Source organism: Frieseomelitta varia, unplaced genomic scaffold (genome assembly GCF_011392965.1).
Source record: "Frieseomelitta varia isolate USP_RPSP 00005682 unplaced genomic scaffold, Fvar_1.2 scaffold_32, whole genome shotgun sequence".
NCBI classification, from domain to species: domain Eukaryota; kingdom Metazoa; phylum Arthropoda; class Insecta; order Hymenoptera; family Apidae; genus Frieseomelitta; species Frieseomelitta varia.
The window spans coordinates 209,800-229,120 of record NW_025110057.1 but is presented as its reverse complement, the minus strand read 5'-3'; the positions used below and the strand labels follow the sequence as shown (position 1 = coordinate 229,120).

The 19,321-nt window shown below is 44.9% G+C and overlaps 1 protein-coding gene across 1 annotated transcript in view; it reads left to right on the top strand.

Annotated features, from left to right (window-relative positions):
• Positions 1-1,802: 1,802 nt before the first annotated feature.
• LOC122530001 overlaps positions 1,803-19,321 on the top strand; it is a 77,974-nt gene continuing 60,455 nt past the window's right edge. Inside the window, exons 1-4 of the mRNA XM_043656598.1 lie at positions 1,803-1,831; positions 2,020-2,147; positions 7,863-8,879; positions 10,110-10,286. Of these exons, the coding sequence (XP_043512533.1) occupies positions 1,803-1,831; positions 2,020-2,147; positions 7,863-8,879; positions 10,110-10,286 (1,351 nt within the window). The remainder of the gene's footprint in view (positions 1,832-2,019; positions 2,148-7,862; positions 8,880-10,109; positions 10,287-19,321) is intronic.

Here is a 19,321-nt window from a genome sequence, read left to right as displayed (position 1 = left end):
ATCAATTTTCTATAAATATCTAAATTTCGCAGATATATATATAATATATAGACTTTTGCGACTGCTGGTTGATCTGTCGCCGTTCGTCTCGCAGCCAATTTAAATTTGCCAAGTTGCGGCGGTAATTGAATGCGTCGCGCCAGTCGCGATATCACTCGCAGTTTCTATTTCCTGCCGCGCGGGAGGATCTTGCCAGACTTTTCGAATTTCAATTAAATAGTTAACCACTATTAAACGGAACGACGTTCGCCCGTACGCGGAGATTATCGGGTGGAATGTGTTAAGCGGTTTCTTCTTCTTCCTTTTTCTTCTTTTTTAATGGCAAGCAATAACGATATTTTAATTAAATTCGTTCGCCGAAAGAGCGCAGAACACCAGGCTTTAAAGACTTTTCGATCGACCGGGGGTTTAAGGGCGCAATTAATGACATTCGATTTGATTTCCATCGGTAAACAACGCGTCATTGGCAATTGTTGTTAATGGACGAAGGGAAATTATCCGGTGATTAAACCCGGGCCCGGGCGTTTTCACCTGTTTTGTCCAAAACTACCGGCCGTTTCCATAATTACAAAACTGCCTCGCTCGCCAACTAATGCTTGATTAATTTGTTATGCAGTTCGCGTAAGCGGTATTATCGCTCGAAAACGCTCGCCACGGCCCGCCGTTGCTTTCCCAACTTTCCTCCGAAATATTATCCCGTATATGGCGTTTTGAAATACTTCCACTTTCGATCACACGTACGATTAGTTGGGCGAAAGCATTCGAACACCTGTGGCAACCTGACATACGAATCTAGCGCAAAACATTTTTACATCTCATCGAGATTGTACGATTGTATCAGCCAAGTTTAAAAAACAAACCAAATATTTCGTAAAGATCAAGACAGAAATACTAAAGGACGACCAATTATTCATTACGTCAGTAAGCTTGAATATTCATCGGGGCCATACATTATGTCTGGCGTTGATTATATGCACGTTCATACATTTATCATACGTTCAAAACGGCCATTGACGTAGCACGCTGATTTTTAGTCTCGATATAGTCTATCCAACCAATGTCTCGCGTCTTTTATAGTTTTAGATTGGTGTCAGATTTCACTGAATTAACGGCAGTGATCATCTTTCATTGATGAAATTCGAAAATATTTTTCGTGCCACGTTATATTTGGAAATTCCTTGCGGTTATCGCGCGTTGCAGTTACAAATCGCAGATAAAAATACAGGCCATTTGAAAAGCGATCGGGCACTAAAACGAGCTGGGCCTCCTCCTTTTTTTCGGCCATCAGACGGTAACATACGAAACTTTACGCGAGCCGTGGAAATTGACTTTCGAACTTGAACGCGTTTACCCCAGAACAGTTGGCAGACTTTACCCTTCCCCGACTCGTATCCTCCTTTTGCTTTCGTTCTCGAAAGTTCGGCCATTATTTTCGTGATTCTCTTTGGGACTGCGCATTCTCCCCAGAGAATTAAAAGCCTACGGTTTCCTTCGTAACTGATAGATACAGTTGATATTATGTAAAATGCAGAAAACTGAGAAGCAAAGTACGAGGTTGCTCGATTTAATCTCTTAAAAGCTCGCTGCATTTCGAGAAACAGCTGCTTTTATTTCATCGTTCTGTAAACGTTCAACAAATTTACATGGAATAATATACACTGCGAGAGTAATATACGACTTTGAAAGATAAAATTTATTAATTTCGCTCGACGGATGTCGTGGACCAGAACTGTAGAATTGGATATCTCTTCTTTTAATATCTTCGGCGAACATCAAATTTGAATTTGATTCAGTAGGTCAGGATGGTTCATATTCCCATTTATAGTCTCGCGTAAAATTAATACTGAATGAAATGTTAATAATTTTCTCATGATTGTCCGATGTTTCGATTCCAATTCCAGTTCTAATCGGCAGAATCGAATCTAAGAAATTTATAAATAAACTATATTATAAATAAAGTATAAAAATTTATATCATCACTTAATAATAAAAGTTCTCGCCTGGTTTTCCGTGTTTCAGGAACGCCTGTCACGATTCTTGGACTCAGTTACGACTGTCGCCGATGTTCGGCTGCATCTGTCCGAACAATCACATGAAAAGACGCTGCGACAGGATCTTCTCGATGGTGAATCACAATCCGTGCGTTGGTGAGTACGAAATCGAGCCCGCTGCGATCGCAGTATTAACTTTTCTATATATTTATATATATATACATATATCTATACATATCTATGTGTACGTGTAAACGTGATCTATTATACGCAGGCATCTGTAACAGTGCGTACACACGAGAGTTATTACTTTGCTTCTCTCATTATTATTATTATTATTATTATTATTATTATTATTATTATTATTATTATTATTATTCTCTGTTTCGTTGTCTCGATTGACCACGAGTCAATTATGTTTTCCTTTTTTTCTTTTTTTCTTTTTCTTTTCTTTACTGTAATCTTGAATGAACGAGTACATATATATTTATATACGTGATGACGTTGGTTAATCGTAACTATATTACTTTAGCGCATCCTTGTGGGAAACGATTGTTGGTGTTGTGAAGTAAACGTGTGTATATTGTTTGAACATTCTTTTCGTTCCTCTTGTTTCATGTACTTACACGACACTCTACAAATTTCTCTTTTACTTTGTCGTCCGATTTCGTCGGGAGGCTCGACCTGCCTCCCCTTTTACTGCCTCCCTTTGTACACGTGTTTGTCTGTACCTTGTTACCGACGTGCTCTGTTCTAGTCTGTTACCTTTTCTTCGATCGATGTGCGTACGCTCCAGAAAACGAAATCAACCTGCTGTCGATCGTGGACCGAAGCATCGTAACTAGCGAGGCTAGTTTCAACGTGTCGTTGCTCGAACGAAAATTAAATATCGCTCGTTTAATCATTTAATGGGACTAGGCCATTGCGATACAGTGGAAACAGTTGAACTATGTAACCATGACGTTGAAAGTAGAAGAAGCACTGTTATACATGGATTTCAAAAGTAATTGAAAGAATCGTTCGAAGAGTAAACTATTAAAAACAGGAACAAATTCTAACGTCCTAACTTGACGATTATAAAGTATAAATCTTTGGGGGTTAGGGGTATTTATGTTAAACTTTTGCAATAAAGCATCGCGGAACAAGGGAAAAGCATAACACCCGTAGAGTTAAGTGGACTTTCAATTTTCATTTAATTTGATAGTTGGAATTCATATAATTTACATCGAATTTGTAAATGGAAATAAATGTCCCACCGCAGCAGTTAGAACCACATAATGAGCCACCGGAGGGTTGTACAAATTTTCAAATACTGTTGCTAACACATAGCGCAACTATTATTTCGAAATCAGATGAAATCTCAAGCGAAGGCTGCCCGGTGAAGAATTGTACATGGAATGTTACATTTCGATAAAGTCTCAAAAGGCTTCGTTGTCTTTGCAAATTCACGACAATCGTAAAAGGTTCGAACAAAGTCGTTTGTGAGATCTCAGCTTGTCACAAATTGCCGACGATTTCACGAGCAAAGGTTGCCGCCGCGTGCCACTTGCAACCGGGTTTGCAAGTTCATTTCACCGCCGTAAAGGGTAAAGATGGTGAAATACGATCGCGGCGAGGAGAAGTGTTGTCGCAAGCAAGCCCGAAAAGCCAGAAATAGTCGGCGAAGACGATTTCCGGTCTCGTTACTTTTCCCCACGGTTGCGTCGACGTCGATGGGAAAGGCTCGACGGAGCAATTACTCTCAGCGATACCACGGGTGTTTAAGGCTCGTGGGACGACGTTATAGCCTCCTTCGGATAAGCTCCTTTCTCCTTAATTAACCAAAGGCCACCGGTATCGAGATGTAGATAAGGATTTCATCGCGTGGCAGGCTCGACCTTAATTTCACTGAAATCCCGTTCCCTTCCAGCAACGTCTCTTCTTCCATACCTTCGAGTCTAATGACACTCGACTCGGTTATTTTTAGGCCCTCCCTTTTCATCCGTTTTCGCCCGCCAAAAAGAAAAAAAAGAAAAAGAAGGAAATATGGCCCTCCCTTTTGTCAATCGCGATCGAGGATCATCCGTTGCGATAGGCCGCGTCGACTCTCTCCTTCCTGTAATTTGTTAACAGTTTCTAATCGAGAGATTCAACATTCGGGGAATATTTACGGTAGAAATTTTAGCATCATTCGTTAATAAAGAGTATGAAATTCTCTCTCAACTTTTTGCAATTTTAATATCGTTGACGCTGTACCTGATCATCATCGCGATAGAAATGTTTGATACTCTTTCCAATTTTCATCGCAAAATGGTCGCCAAGATCCACGAGTAATAGTTTCTGCTTTTCAAAACTTTTCGCTATTTCTGTACGATTCGTCCCTGGCCTAGAACTTCGAAACTCTCGTCCGTCCACGATCGAGAGCAATAACAGATTAGCGACTCTTAAAACACGGTGCAATAAGCAATGGGATCATGTTTTAGAGCGTAACTACGTAAGTAAATATACATACTTACACTTAGCCACACGAGGCGCATGTGCGGCGTTTGCAAGTGTTTGGTTTCTTTCTCTTGCGAGTGTGCCGTGAGTTTGGCCCTGCCAATCAGAGAACCGATCGTCGTTGCTGGAAATTACGACGACGAACGACTGGTGTGATCGGTGCGCAATCAATTTTCTACGTTTCAGCATCGAGGAGTCGAGCTGCGTCGCGCGCAGTCTGCCGTTGCCCGAGCGCAGAAAAGTCGCGAACGCGATTTTCATTCACCGTCGCTTCGATCCGCGTCGGTCGTTCAATGGATAGTAGACGGAGATCGAAATTTTTGCGAAGAAGAGCAACCGGGAATCCTCAGATTTTTCTTAAACGCCGCTGCAACGGAGACTCTCGTTTACGCGCGTTGCGAAACTTCCACGATGACGGGAACGCAACAAGTTTCGATAGTCGCCGCGTCCAATTTTGTAACTCACTTCGCCCGAAGATGTCGATTCGAGATGCCACGTTTCGCACGCGTGGGTGATTGAAATCGAGGTGAAACGAGGATCTTGCCAGCCGCGTTTGCGAAAGTTTGCGACCGAACCAGCCAAATCGAAACAATGCCGAGCATTCTGATTTCCAACTCGCCCCGTCTTGAGATTTCAATTCGACCACGGTTTCTTTTATCTTTTTTTTTTTTTTTTTTTGCCACGTTTGCTCGTATTGTGAAATCGTATCTTTGCCGATAGTCGTGAAACGACGCGATCGCCCAGGCGAGCTGCAAGAGGAACGGGGGACGATGATCCTGGACGCGCGTCGCGATCTCGAAAAATCGCCATCAGCCGGATATCAGGCGAGGCGATGGAAAAGATTGAGAGAGAGAGAGAGAATAAAGAAAGAAAACGAGAGAGAGAGAGAGAGAGAAATTCTGGATCCAGCCTCGAGATCCTCGAACGAGAAGGAACGTGTGCACGAGAGCACCAGAGCACCCCCTAAGTACGCATTCCGCCCGAAGGACCCGCATTTCGCCATCGATTCGCACGATTTCCTCTTCCGGTTACACTCGAACCGCCGCAATCTCCGAGTGCGAGTTCTTTCTCACCTCGGGCTCGGTCTTTGCTTTTCGCGTCCTCGATCGTCTAATCGAACTGGGTCAGCACGAACACCTTTCTCGAAAGGGGGAGAGAGAGAGAACGGGGAGGGGAAAATCTCGAATCGGTAGGAACACGCGAGGCCGACGACGTCGACAAAAATTACCATATTTGCCTTTTGCCGTTTTCTTTTGATCGCGTTATTTTTATTCCCGGCATTTCGTCACTCGCGTCACATCGATTTTCTTCTGCGTCGTCTTTCGCTCGTTTTCGTTTCTTTATTTACGGAAACACAACCGCGGGGTTATCGTTTCATTTCGTTTCTCGCAAAAGAAAGTTTCATTTTTATGAATTATTATTGCACCTTGTCTAACGATCGTGTTTTACTTTCGTTTAACGACGCTCTGCTCCGTTATCAATAAACAAGCAGACGAGTAAAAATAACAAGCGAAAGAAACACGAGCGGCAAATACGAGAGGAAACCGATGGAATTAGCGTGGCTCGTAACTTAATCTGCATCGGGACGTCTGAAAACGTTTAATCGTTAATCATCAAACAAAATAAAAGCGGAACGCTACCTACTTTCTGCACCCTGTTCTTTTCGACGGAGCAGGTTTGTAATTAATTACGAATCGATGGACGGTTCGGGAGGATTGGCGTTTTGTTTGGCGAACGGAAGAGGGCGGATAAGAAGCAGAAAGCCTTCGGGCGCGAACGCAAAAGGAGATTATGCACCGCATGCTGTATTTTTGCACGAGCAACGAGTGTTCTTTCCGTTTTTTGTTTTCTCTCTCTTTTTTCCTTTCGTTTCTTTTATTTTTCATAGACGTTTCGTGCACGTTCTCAGCCTGCATGCTCGTATTTTTCTAATTCTGTCTGTGGATGCGCATGCCCGTCGATTAATCGCCCACCATGACTCTTTTACTCTCTGTTACTCGACTCACTACTCGATCCTCTCTGCTCCTCTTTTTTTTCGATCTAAATACTGTCGAACGAACGCCGGATCGAATTTCCTCTAGGTTCGCTGCGAAGATCCGAGAGAGCGAGAAAAAGGTAACGAAACCGTTCAGGAATAATCTACAAATTACTCCAGCGAGGAAGAAAAAAGAAAAAAAAGAACGAAAAATCGTCTCTCGCTCACTTTTTCTGTTTCTGTTTCTTCGACAGCGTGGCGTGATATTTATCAACGATAGAAACGTCGAATGACGAAAAACTCATCGTCCGTTAAGAGAAGCCACGTTCCAGCTATCCATGCTTGGCCTTTTGACCTAACCCTAACCGCCGACCCCTTTTCAATTCTTCTATTTCGATGCTGAAGCGTAAAGGAGACCTTTCAACGTTGTAGAAGAAGAGCCGAAGCTGCCCTTTAAACTTCGCAGCACGCGGCACCGCACACGGATGAACACTTCGTGCAGCACGAACCCACGAACTGTATACCAAGGGGGTAGACTCTTCTGGTGAAGCGAATATTTTCGTTTCGCTTGGTCTGGTTCCGCGTGGACCTGCGTCGCCGCGTGGCAAAGATTCCAGGTAAAGATCAAGAAGAAGAAGAAACGCCAGAAGGGAGTACAGGGTTAAACGAACCAGGACGTAATCGGAATCGACGAGAGACTTGGAGGTTCCTTTTGCTGCCGTTCCTTGCCAACTCCGGCCGACGACAAACGGGCTAAGCAAACGCCCTCTCGCGAGCAGCTGCCTCCAGTTCGAGCAACGATCTCTCCAGAGAAAGATAGATAGATAGAGAGAGAGAGAGAGAGAGAGAGAGAAAGAGAGAAATAGAAGGATGAGGGGAGAGATTCTTCTTTTTGCACGTCACAAAGTTGATCGGCTTTTGGTACGACTGCGGGACGATAATGCTACCCGACAGAGAGCTTGTCGCTGGAGTAATTTGCTGGTTAACCCAAAGTTCATGCCGCGTGTTTCCTGAAAGAACAACTGTTCTTCGTTCTGAAGACAAGCGTCGTCAATTTTGCGAGTTCAGTTTCAAGTTCGTCAAGAAGCCAACGGTAGGTACGGGATGCTCTCGAAACGAGCGTTGAAAGCTTTTCGTAACACTCCGTACGAGCGGTTGGTTTCTTCGTCGCAGCTGGTTTCTTCGACGACAGCGAAACAAACACCGTGTTCGGTTTTCAGAAACGCGTTCCTCACCAACTACCAACCAATTCTGACCACCGTCTCACAACTCTCACCCACTGTCACGATATCACCACGGTGTCACCACGACCACAAGAGTAGCACGTAGCACGCGAAACCCGTCCGTGCACGTGTACCGATGCGATCACGCACCCCACTCACCCCGTTCTCGTCCGCGTCTCTGCTTCTCTGTTACAGAGTTCCTGCCCTCCTCCACCTCCATAGACCTGTCGGGCACGGACTCGGCCCTGTATCCGTTCGACCCGCAGCAGGAGAGCTACCAGGAGATCTGGTTACCACCGACCAGTATGTACCCCTATTTTCTGTTCCCCGGGGCCGCGCGCACCTCGTACTACGACCACGAGAGCACGTACGACGTCCAGGAGCCGGGACAGAGGCGTCAGCACGGCCACCGTCATCAGCACGGCCGCCATCAGGAAGCACCGGAGTTGCCTGGCAGGCCCGGTGTCCTCGTGGTCGAAACGTACGATCCTCGTGCCGATCACGAGAACCGGCAGGAGGCTCGTGCTGGTACCGACGACGAGCATCGGCCTCTGTACAGGGAGAAAGATGCGGACGATCGTGAAATGGAGGGACCTGAGAGCTTCTATGATCGCGGCTCTTCTTCTTCTTCTTCTTCCTCTTCTTCCTCTTCTTCTTTTTCTTCGTCATCGTCATCTTCTTCTTCTTCATCATCATCATCATCATCATCTTCTTCTTCATCTTCTTCTTCTTCTTCTTTTTCTTCTTCTTCTTCTTCTTCTTCTTCCACGTTGTCCAAGCATGATCGTGCCTCCAGCACAGTGCACCTGCAGCCAAGGCACTCCCAAAGCGAGCATGACGCGCACCTGCACCATCATCACCATCACCAGCACCACCAGCACCACCAGTACCACCCTGCACCACCCGCACCACCGTCCGCCGCGACGTCGTCTTCGTCTTCGTCGTCGTCGTCGTCGTCGTTGTCATCGTCGTCGTCGTCGTGGTCGAGTTATCCGCCGCCGGCTCGTCCAACGCCTACCGTGGACGAGACGAAACGAATCGAGAGGCCTGACCTTGTCCAGCCGAAGAAATTCGCACCGAGGCCCACCTACGAGCACCGGGCAATCTTCGATCGCGCCGACGACGACCTCGATGACGAGTTCAGGATCGGCGCGCTACCAGTCGACCGGCTCTTCGATCTCCGCGAGGCCTTCGAAGGGTTCGTCGACCAAGGTTCGTACACCGGTGTCAAGGTGCGCCAGACACCATCGATCGCGGCTCCTCGACCAATCGAGCGCCGCCGCCGTCGCGTCGTTGCTCGCGTATTCTAGCCCGCCAACAAAAAAAAAAAAAATAAAAGTATCAAGTCGCCGTCTCCGCGACTTCCAAACTGTTAACCTTTTTCAGTCGATTGTACTTCCCGTCGTTGAAAATTGAACTTGGACCTGTGCACCTGTTCGCAGGGAGGGTGGGGGGGGGGAGGGCGACTCGTTACTTTGAACAACGCAGACGAACGCAGCCGCGTGCACTCGCGACGACTCGACGCCAGGTCGCGCAGAGTGCAACGAGTTGTCGAGATCGAATCGACCACGCCGGAACTACGTATCGATCCGATTGTTCTCCAAGCGTTTCCAAACCGTGTTGCGTCGACTCTGCTTCCCATTAATTTGTTAAAACCAGGCGCCACTGTCTGGAAGATCGCAGCAACCTGCCTTGCGACGCGTTGACAACAGCAGAAATTCGTCTCGATCTGACTGCTGATCGCTGAATCTATGATTATGACCATCAGATGCGTCAGTGTCTTGCCATTGCACTCTCGTAGAACGCGAAATTTTTACGGACATCAGCCGACGTTTTACCTCGTTTTACGTCTTCTATGAAATTTGAAAATTCCGCGTGTGAACGCGTCGTTAAGGTTGAAATGAACGTCCGACGAGCGCGTGGGAATTTGACGATCGGTCTTTCGTCCCGAAATTTAACCTCTTGCGCTGGGAATGACGTACTACGCACGTCGAGAATTTTTTCTGCCAAAATGACAATATTTCCTCAGTTTTGAATATATTTATGTATAGACGAAACAAGTAATAAATTTATTACTTCTCGATAATTTCTGTCCAGTGATATCGGTACCGACGAGTTCAAAAAGAGAGCGACGAATTATTTTATACGGTTCGGTCACCCGTTATGGTCCGCGAATCAGTTGCCAGCGCAAGAGGTTGAGGTCTGTCGATCTTTAAGAAGGTCTCCTTTAACCTAGCGACGCCGGCGAACATTTTCGAAAATAGTTTCGAGAAAGCTGTTTTTTTCTGCGCCGCTTGGAGCTAGGTCGCTCGATTTCGCGCGAGGAACGAGCGGTTCCCCTTTAGTCGCACGCTGCTATACGGAAACGCGTCGAATCGAATGAACGCGATCAGACCCGCCAAAGCTTTCCCTCCATGCTCCGTTACGTTTGCTCGTTTACAGTGAAGGTCATCTCGCATCCGGACAACTCGACCAGTTTCGAGGTGATCGAATCGCAGTTGGAGAACCCGCTGATCGACGCCGACCATCACGATCTCGTTGCCATGAAGCAGATACCTGTTCCCGGTGGACATCATCACAAGACGCAGCACAAGAGGAACCAGACGGACGATCGGAATCGTGAGTATATCTTGCATTTTTCCACGCGCGTTGATAAACGACGAGAATTCATTGATAAACTGCGGATAGAGCATATAGAAGGTGCTGAACTTTACATACGTGTTGTGTGTTATTTGTATATGGGGACATAATTAGGAGAACAAAACATATAGGAAGTATTAAATTTTAGATATTTTACATATGTACGTATTGTGTGTTACTTGTATATGGGGATATAATTAAAAAAATAAAACATATAGGAAGTACTTTGGATATTTTACATACATGTCGCGTGTTATTTATATGTGCAGATATAATTAACAAAATAGGAAGTACGGTGCTATATTGAGAAAATAGAACATGTAGGAAGTTTCATACTTTAGATATTTCACATACATATACGTATTATGTATTATTTGCATCGTTTGTAATAATTATGTGGGGATATAATTTATAAAATAGAACATATAGGAAGTACTTTGGATATATTATATACGTATCGTGTATTATTTCTATAATTTGTAACAATTACAATCAGTTAATATTGTGATATTAATATTGCACACGTATTATCGATATTATTATACACGTCAGTGCAATTTTACACTACGAGAGTTTCTACAAACGAACAGAGAAATCCGCAGTTTATTAATTAACATATGGAAGACTGGGAATACCACAGAAATAAGTTGATACACTGTCGTTGCGTACGTCCTTTTCTTTCATTATAAAAATCTCACCGTACGTTACCGAGTTACGAGAACGCATCAGGACAGAGAGAACAAAGTTGAAATTTAATTAAAATCGAATTCTTCAGTCCGTCCTTACTTTACTCGTCGCTCTGTGCGCGAACGCGCGAGTACTTTGCGCATAAAAGTTCCATCATCAAGGTTCCCTCCGACTCCTCTTTCGACTGTCTCCGAAGCACGGATCCTCGATCCTCCTGAATTAAAAAAAAAAGTTCCACTTTTGATCCGCGAGACGGAGGAAGCGACTTCTAATTAAAACGCGGAAAACAAGCGTGTCACGAAGCAGGAGCAGAGCGTAGGGAGGGAGGTGGGAGGTGAAGGAAAGAGTCTGGTGCCCGGACGGGGCAATTGAACTTCCGCAGACGCGAGGCTTATCGACGATTTATTTCGCTGCCGCCTCGAGTCGGCCCCCGGGACGAGATACGTGGATTCCGGCCGAAAAGTTACGTCGGCTGGTCGGGATTAAAGTTCGAAATCCCGGCGTACTCGGGAAATAATATGAGGAGATACGAGGGAAACGGGACGGAAATGAGGGGACCCAGAGACGAAATTAAATTAAAGTTTCACGGTGATAAGTCCTGTTGGTAGGAAGGGACAGAGAAAGGGAAAGAAAGAAAGAGAGAGAGAGAGAGAGAGAGAGAGAGAGGATTCGCGGTAAGCGATATTACGCGTCAGATCGATTTCGCGGGCGAACTTTCACGCTCGCGGCCGTGCGGTAGAAAAATTTACTCGGGGTCTCCTCCGACCCTTGGCTCTCGAGTTTGTACCGCGATAATTTCGCCGGATAATTTCGCGCGGTGCGCCCAACGTCGAGTATGGCTCGTCTCGACGTTGAAATTGCCGTAACGTAAGAGCGGGGAGCGTCGACGTCGAGTTGAAAAGACGGTTCCAGCCGGGAACGCCAACCCGGATACATATTTTCCCGGAGAGACCGTCGTAACTCGCGGAACTTGATGGATGGACGAGTTGCGCCGTGTTAACAAGAACAAAACTATGGTCAGCATAATTCCACCGGCAAATATGCGCCGTTTCGCAGGCTGTAAATCCTTCGCGGGCTTGTGAAAAATGCACGGGAGGGGGGAGGAGGCGGAGAGTACAATTTTCGTGTGAACAGAGCCGTGTTTCGCACGCTCCCAGCTGAACCGATCCTCCGGCTCCGCTGTTTGACCAGAAGAGTAAAAGAAGCTCTTCGTCAACGTTTGAACTTCTCCCGGGGCAAGATGCGATTCGTTTCTCTGAAAATTTCTCGCGCTATAGCGCGACCAAGTTTTTTTTCTGGTTGTCGGGCTAGGTAAAGAGAGGAACGCTCGTTTTTTGAGTAATTTTGGTGACTGGACCGTCAGGAAACCTCTTTTGTGCAACGAATGGTCTTCTAATTACACGCGTTAGTTGTTGGTTATTATCATTATCAGCTATATTATTAACACTATCAATAATACAGACTCACCTAAGGGAGGTTTTAGTGTATTCCACCGTGTTCGAAGAAACTTTAGAGTTATCCATTCTAACCTTCTGAAATATTCTACACGATCACGTTGTCTCCCCATGTAAATACTTTCGTAAAATATATCTTTTTCTACATATCCTAGAAACGTGTCACAGCCAAATGCGTACCTAACGAAGACCCAAGAAAAGATAAGAGATTCAAACATGCTTAAACCTCGTCAGAGAATCAAAATCCAATCTCGTGAGAATGAAAATCGAAACTCTTGAGATGGAAACGCAGGATTCGATTCACTCGTTCATGATCGATCGATTGAAAAATCCTTCGCGAAATTGCCAGAAAATTACGACTTTAGATCGATCATTAATCGAAACAACGCGCCACTGTGATGTGAAAATTAAAAGGCAGGTCTAGCCAGGTCGGAGGTCCATTGAAGATAGTATGGGAGGAAGGAGGTAAAAATCAGCAGGAAGGAAGACGGATGCGAGCGATCGCGGGGACAGAAAGCCGTAGGGTGGGCGCCAGCGCGAACTATAACGCATCGAGAATTGATTGCATCCGGATCGAACGGCGGGTAATTATCCTTGGTTATCCTTTAATCCAGCGATTACCCGCGTATCGATGTTCCGTCGGGTGATTGATTCGAACGAAACGGCCTCTCCTACGCCTCGGCAAGCAACGCGAGGCGAACGCGTCCCGGTGTTCAGCGATCCGTTTGGAAGAAACCCGTGGATGATGGATTTTTTTTTTTTCTCTTTCTCTCTCTGAGCGAGATATCGATCCGAAATGTGAACGCGAGGGATCGATGCCGCGGAAGATCGTTCGGCGGTTATCCGTTTTTGCTGCTTAGTTCGCTAGACAAAAACAGAAAAAGAAAGTGACTTTTGTTGAAAAGATTTCACGTCAGTCAATCTTATAATTCTAAACGATTTTGCAATTAAAATGGCAATTAGAATTAATAGACCAAAGAAATCGTAAGCACGAAGATGAACCGAAATACAAATATCGTTTGAAATTTTTATTGTAGGTTACACGAAATATTTGCAAGTGTAATTTCATACTCTTCATTCGGCAGAGTAGTTTCTCTAAATTATTCATTCAACGCTAGAATTATCGAGCTGGTAAAAATGTTTCCTAATTTTTATTAGATATACATCACAGACGTGAAACGGTATACTTTTAGAGATTTAAATGATTATTTATAAAATACATAAATAAAAGTTTGTGCATCCCATTGCATTTTTCCTATTCTTTTTTTTTTCATTTTAATATCTCTGATGAAAATTCTCTACGCTGTAGTCGTCGGTAGTTTTAATGTTAAATTATCCTTGTTTCCAAACAACATTCGTTGCTGTTACCGTACCAGTCTGTCTCCATTTTCACACGTTGTTAACACGTTGCTCGTGACATAATTCAATCAATTATGTTAAACAATGCTTCGTAGACACTAGTCCGTAATCAACATTGCTAATAAAACGATGCCTTTTCAATCAAGAACCAACTAACAACGTTGAATCTTCGGTTACTGACAACCGAGCGTAGATGTTCGATGAGTAACGACAGTTGCCATCGTCATTGATCACGAACGTGTTCGAGAAACACAAAATCATCGTGGAAATCCATCGTCAGACGCACACACGTATGTGTGTGTGTGTGTTCACCGAGGCAATGAAAATCGAATCGATCGCTTTTTCCTCGAACGGCGCACCGGAGGACTGGAAACTGCTCGCGTAGAAGGTGTAATCAAGCCGGCTTTCACCTTGGCGTTGGAACAAACGCGCATTTCCCGCCATTCGTCGCGTCCTAATTAAAATTCGTTGGGCCGTGTTTCTCCTCGGTGGACGAGACGCCGCGCGCACGCCTAACGAGTCGCTATTTTCCGCCGGTTCGAAAAGTCGAATCCTCGACGGACTTGAGCGCCGCTGGAATTTCGCATTCATATATTCAATTTCGGTGGAGCGGCCTGCCGGGACCGGAAACTCGTTTCGTCGTTCGAGCGAGGATCTTGCGATGCAGTCGAGACTCTGTTCGAAAAATCGAACCGATAGGTTCCCTCCTCCCGTTCCATCGCGGTGAAAAAGGAAGAAAAAAGAAAAAATTGGAGAAGATGAGAAACGAGGTGCTAGCTAGGTGGAATTTGCAAAGAATCGAAGAGACCGAGGCAAATTGATACAGTGAAATTATCTGCAACCGGTTCTGTCCAATACCGTGCACTGCTCGACGTATCGAGGACAGCTTTTACGTTGATGAAATTAACGGCTCTGCCTTGACTTATTAAATCACTCGAGATGTAATAAAAAGAAACGAATTAATAACGTAACAAGCAGTTACGATGATCACGGATCGAAGACACGGAAGCAGAAATAGAAATTCAAATTGAAACAGATTTTTAACATTATTTTTCGCAATGGCGTTGCGTTACATTTTCCGGCCACTTTGTATAAAGAAATCGGGTCGACATCTATCTCTGTCAAGTGATTAATTGAAAAAAAGAGAAAATAAAAAAGTTTTGAGGCCTCGTTCTCGCTTACACGCCGAAACGCGAAGGTCGAAAGCCGGTCGATCGAGGGACGTTGAAAATTTGATATAAAGGCAGACTTATCCACAGAGATTGCCCCCGAAATGGGAAAGAAAGTTTCGTCGGTTTGCTCCATTATCTTGATGGAACTTTATTGGATATTCTTTGGTTCATCGGATAACTGCTTCTCGTTGGGCCTGTGATGCTGCATCTTGGAAACTTCTCGTTCTTCCCCCGCTGGTTACTTTGTACCATCGCGAAATCATTCTCGAACCGTCTAACATCATCGTTCAATTTAAAACTCCGTGACTTCGATTCGAGGAGAGGAAGTTCCTCTACTCGATTCCGTGTAAGGTGGGAAACGATTGTAGCGTTGTATTCGTCAGCACGCATACGAATGCATTTGCAAATCGCAAGTAGATAACAGCCGCTTAAAGTATATTCAATATTTATCATAGGCAATAAAATTATGTACTCTATATTATACGATTAACGTAGTAATTATATTACAATTTTAAAAATTCTTTGTTGCTGCAAAATATCTGATTTTCCAATACAACTTTTGTGTGTAGACAATAATTATTAATTCTAAATTTAGTGTTTCGTAACATTCGAAGATTTTATTTCAATGAGGCTTCAAGGAGGTAATAGATTCATTATATCCCGCGATTAAATTTTTTTCAACTCAATTTCAAGCAGGATTTCGATACACTAAAAGGTAGACGATGAAATATTGATGACAAAATTCATCCTACCGTTTGTAGTTGCCGGTATAAACGTAGAACTTTGATGAACGCACGAGTATGAACGTGCTACTTGTCAAACATTAATTTTCGTCTGCAAATTGCATCAACTGCGGGGTGGATCGACTCGAGAAATAATTCCACTAATTGGATATCAACGATCGCACACGCGTTTCCGTGGCAGGAGACTGTAAATGTTATTTCTTTTATTTTAAACTAAATATACAACGGCGGATCTTCTTCCTCGGACATCTTCCCAAGTTTGGGAATGTTCGGGACGAGAGAACGCTGTTAACGAGCAATCCTGCAACAATTCTGCCGGCGAGTAGTTGCAGCCAGTGCAGACGAGGCATTACAACCTAGTTATCCGCGAGAAAAGCTGCAACCCATTTAGCCACTAACGATCCCAAGAAACAGGCGTTCCCGAAGGCTGGCGAATGCAGTCGGCTATTATCCGAATTAGCTCTTAGAACAGGGACAGATCTTCGCGTTCGCGCTAATTACTCGATCCAAAGCGGGAGTGCACGCTTCGAGATTTACCGCCCGATAATAACACACGGCTGAAAGCGATTCTGTGTATTTTTCACCCCGCCGGTTCGTTTCCCTCCACTTCTCTTCTCCTCTCTCGTTGAACCAGTAACCAGAGAAGAAGAGGAGAAGAAAGAAATATAGAGAGAAAAAAGAGAGAGAGAGAGAGAGAGAGGTGGGCACAAAATCGTTGCTCGTTATCGGCAGAGTTAAACAAACGGGTCACCGTAATTATAACTCACACCGGTACGCGCATCTAGGTCCGGGCATGCGCCCGCCTCCGCGCACCTGCGAGCACGTTCGAGTGTGCTCGTCAAAAGTGCGCCCCTATCGATTTCGGATATATATAAAGTAAAATCCGACCGCGAACGCGCGCCGTCTGTCCTACATTTTTCCCTTTCCCGCGAAAACGCGACGAATCTGCACGGCGCCACCGAGGAATCTTCCCCCGTTTGCCCCGCAATTTTTTTTTCTGCGGCAATTTCTTCTTTTTTTTCCTTTCTCTCTCTCTCTCTCTCTCTCTCTCTCTCTCCTCATCGTCGTGGTCATCGCCAGGACTCGGAAGTTTCGACGAAACACGAAAACACGAAAAGTATTGGCAGATATCCTCGCTTTTCTCCCAATCAAATTCTCCTAGTGTCGAGAGTTCAAGGACAAGCTATATTTTTGAGAAACGGAATTTTCAGCGTGTCGAAGTCGTTTCAGTGTAATCAATCGAGTCGATAGTAGCTGTTTGAATTGGCCATTGTTACAGTTGGCGAACTGGTAGTAATTGAAGTCTAATTTCTGAGCAGAATTCTGAGAAAATAAATATTACATTGCTACGATAATAATTCGACACATTTCTAACAGCGTATGTCTTTCTGATCGAGTCACTTTATCCATATCTCGATACCAGAGACCCTGCCATCAACCTCGAGGTTACTACTTAACCTAACTTATTGGCCGAACAACCTAAAATTGAAACGAGCAATTAAATTACTAATCGTCACATTTTGTCTTCAACTTTGATCTGCTCGTTTCAACTGTGTCTGATACAAACGTGACTTTACACACTAACTCGAAAGGTCGAAAGCTAAAGCAACCAAAGCTCGAAAGAATGGAAGAGATTTTCTGGAAAATTAGAAAAATTGAAAATTAATTTTCAGAGAATTTCTTCGAAAGAAGCGGAATTGTTGCGTTCGTTTAGTTTTACAAAAACATAGTTTCGAACGACGGTGAGGATCTAAAGTTCCGATACAAAACGCAGCGCAAGACAAGTAAGTCACGTCCGGTATGCGCAAGTTAAATAGAGAATCCTTTGACGCAGGACGTAATTAGGAAAGTATTCACGGCGTTACTTAACTAGTCTGGTTGCATTAGGTATCCGAGCACGTCGTAGTCTTGGAAGCCCTTAATCGGTTTACTTAATCGAACTTGCCTTTGCCTCGTGGACCTACAAGTTGTTCGACAGTCTCTCGAAAGCTAGGTCAAGGTGGCATCATAGCAGCCTAAGTGCGTGAACGCTCGTGTTAGGTGATAGCAGGAAAAATGAACCTTTGTTTCTCGACGATGTTGTAGAACCAGATGAGGAACGCGTATATAAATTGCTAGAAATAAATTGATAAACCTTTCACCATACGATAGTCGAAAGAAGCGACGTTTGACTTGTAAATTTTTGAAATGGATAAGAAAGAAAAATTGCGCGACGACTACTTATCCTTGGTGTTTCACAATTTTCTGAATTGCCGAGTCGAAAGTCTTCCCTCGTCCGGTAGGTATAAAACACGCGTATAAAACAGGTTCTGCGCAAATTTACGCTCCAAATGGGCACTGCTCCAAGAAATAAAAAATTCGGATAAAGATTCGCTTTACCTATCGAACGTCGTAAAAAGTCTAGCGCAACACGCGCGGAAACATAAAACATTCGTATGGAAACAGAAACGTGTTTCGTTCGACCAACAAAATCTCTGTTCCCGAAAATCCTCCGCGAAATCCTGCTGCAACGTTCAACGATTCCTTGAACGAATGAAGGTGTATTATCAATTGCTCTTCGATATCGACCTCTTAATTATTTGCCCGAGCGATGACGTTTGAATCGATTTGAATAAAATTGGATTTCCAGTAACAATCGAGAATCCGCATTGCCTCGAAGCATTAATCGCGAATGGAGAAGGACTCCGTGGGAAGGAAAAATCGTCGAAACGCAGGAGATCGATGCTTCCGTTGTCGACGATCGTCCCGACGGTTTCGTGATCTGTCACGTCGCTGTTTGCATTTTCGTGGCATTTGAACGGATACGTCGCGACGATCGGCTAAATTATCTCCACCGCTAATAGACGAATAGGATACGCCAAACAGGCGTATACGAGAAAAAACGCGGGGGGCAAGCGCCCCTAAACGATCGCTACCGATCCGCCGATTGTAATCGCGTTTCGCATGTTTGAATGATTAATTGAACGATTAAACGGATCGCGTTTCGAGGACTTTGCGGTTATGCCGAGAGGTTATGGAACGAGTTCCGCCACGGTAAGCAAAAGTATCGGCTGAAAATTCACAAACGGGCCGGCACACAGGGCTCTTTGTAAATTTGCGATCGATCGAGCTAATCGATCGTACGACGCCGGCCAAACACCGGCGAGCCTCGCGAACAAATGAAAAACAAACTGTGTTCTACGAACGGGCGAAAAATTATTTGACAGCAATTCCGCGACCGGCCACCGCTTTTGCGGCCGGGCCCCCCTCCCCCTTTCCCTCCTCACCCTCGTTGTGTACACGCGACGCGATTAAACGGTATACACACACGTATGTATCTCCAGCGGGCAGACAGATGAAAGAGGTTGGAACGAAATTGCTGGTAAAAGTCGGGATCGTGTCGCTCGGGCTAGCTGCTAGTCGGTGGTGCTTGCTCGGTTGGTTCCGGTTCCACCTTCCAGACGTTTCACCGCGCTGTGTGCCGAGAGGGGACGAGAGACGTACGAATTAGAGGGCACGTTAGAGCGATCGTTATGCAAATGAAGCAAATGGCAGGATGAATGTCCTGCGAGGAATTGATTGTTTGGACGGCGAAACGAAATTGGAGAGAAGCCGAGGTA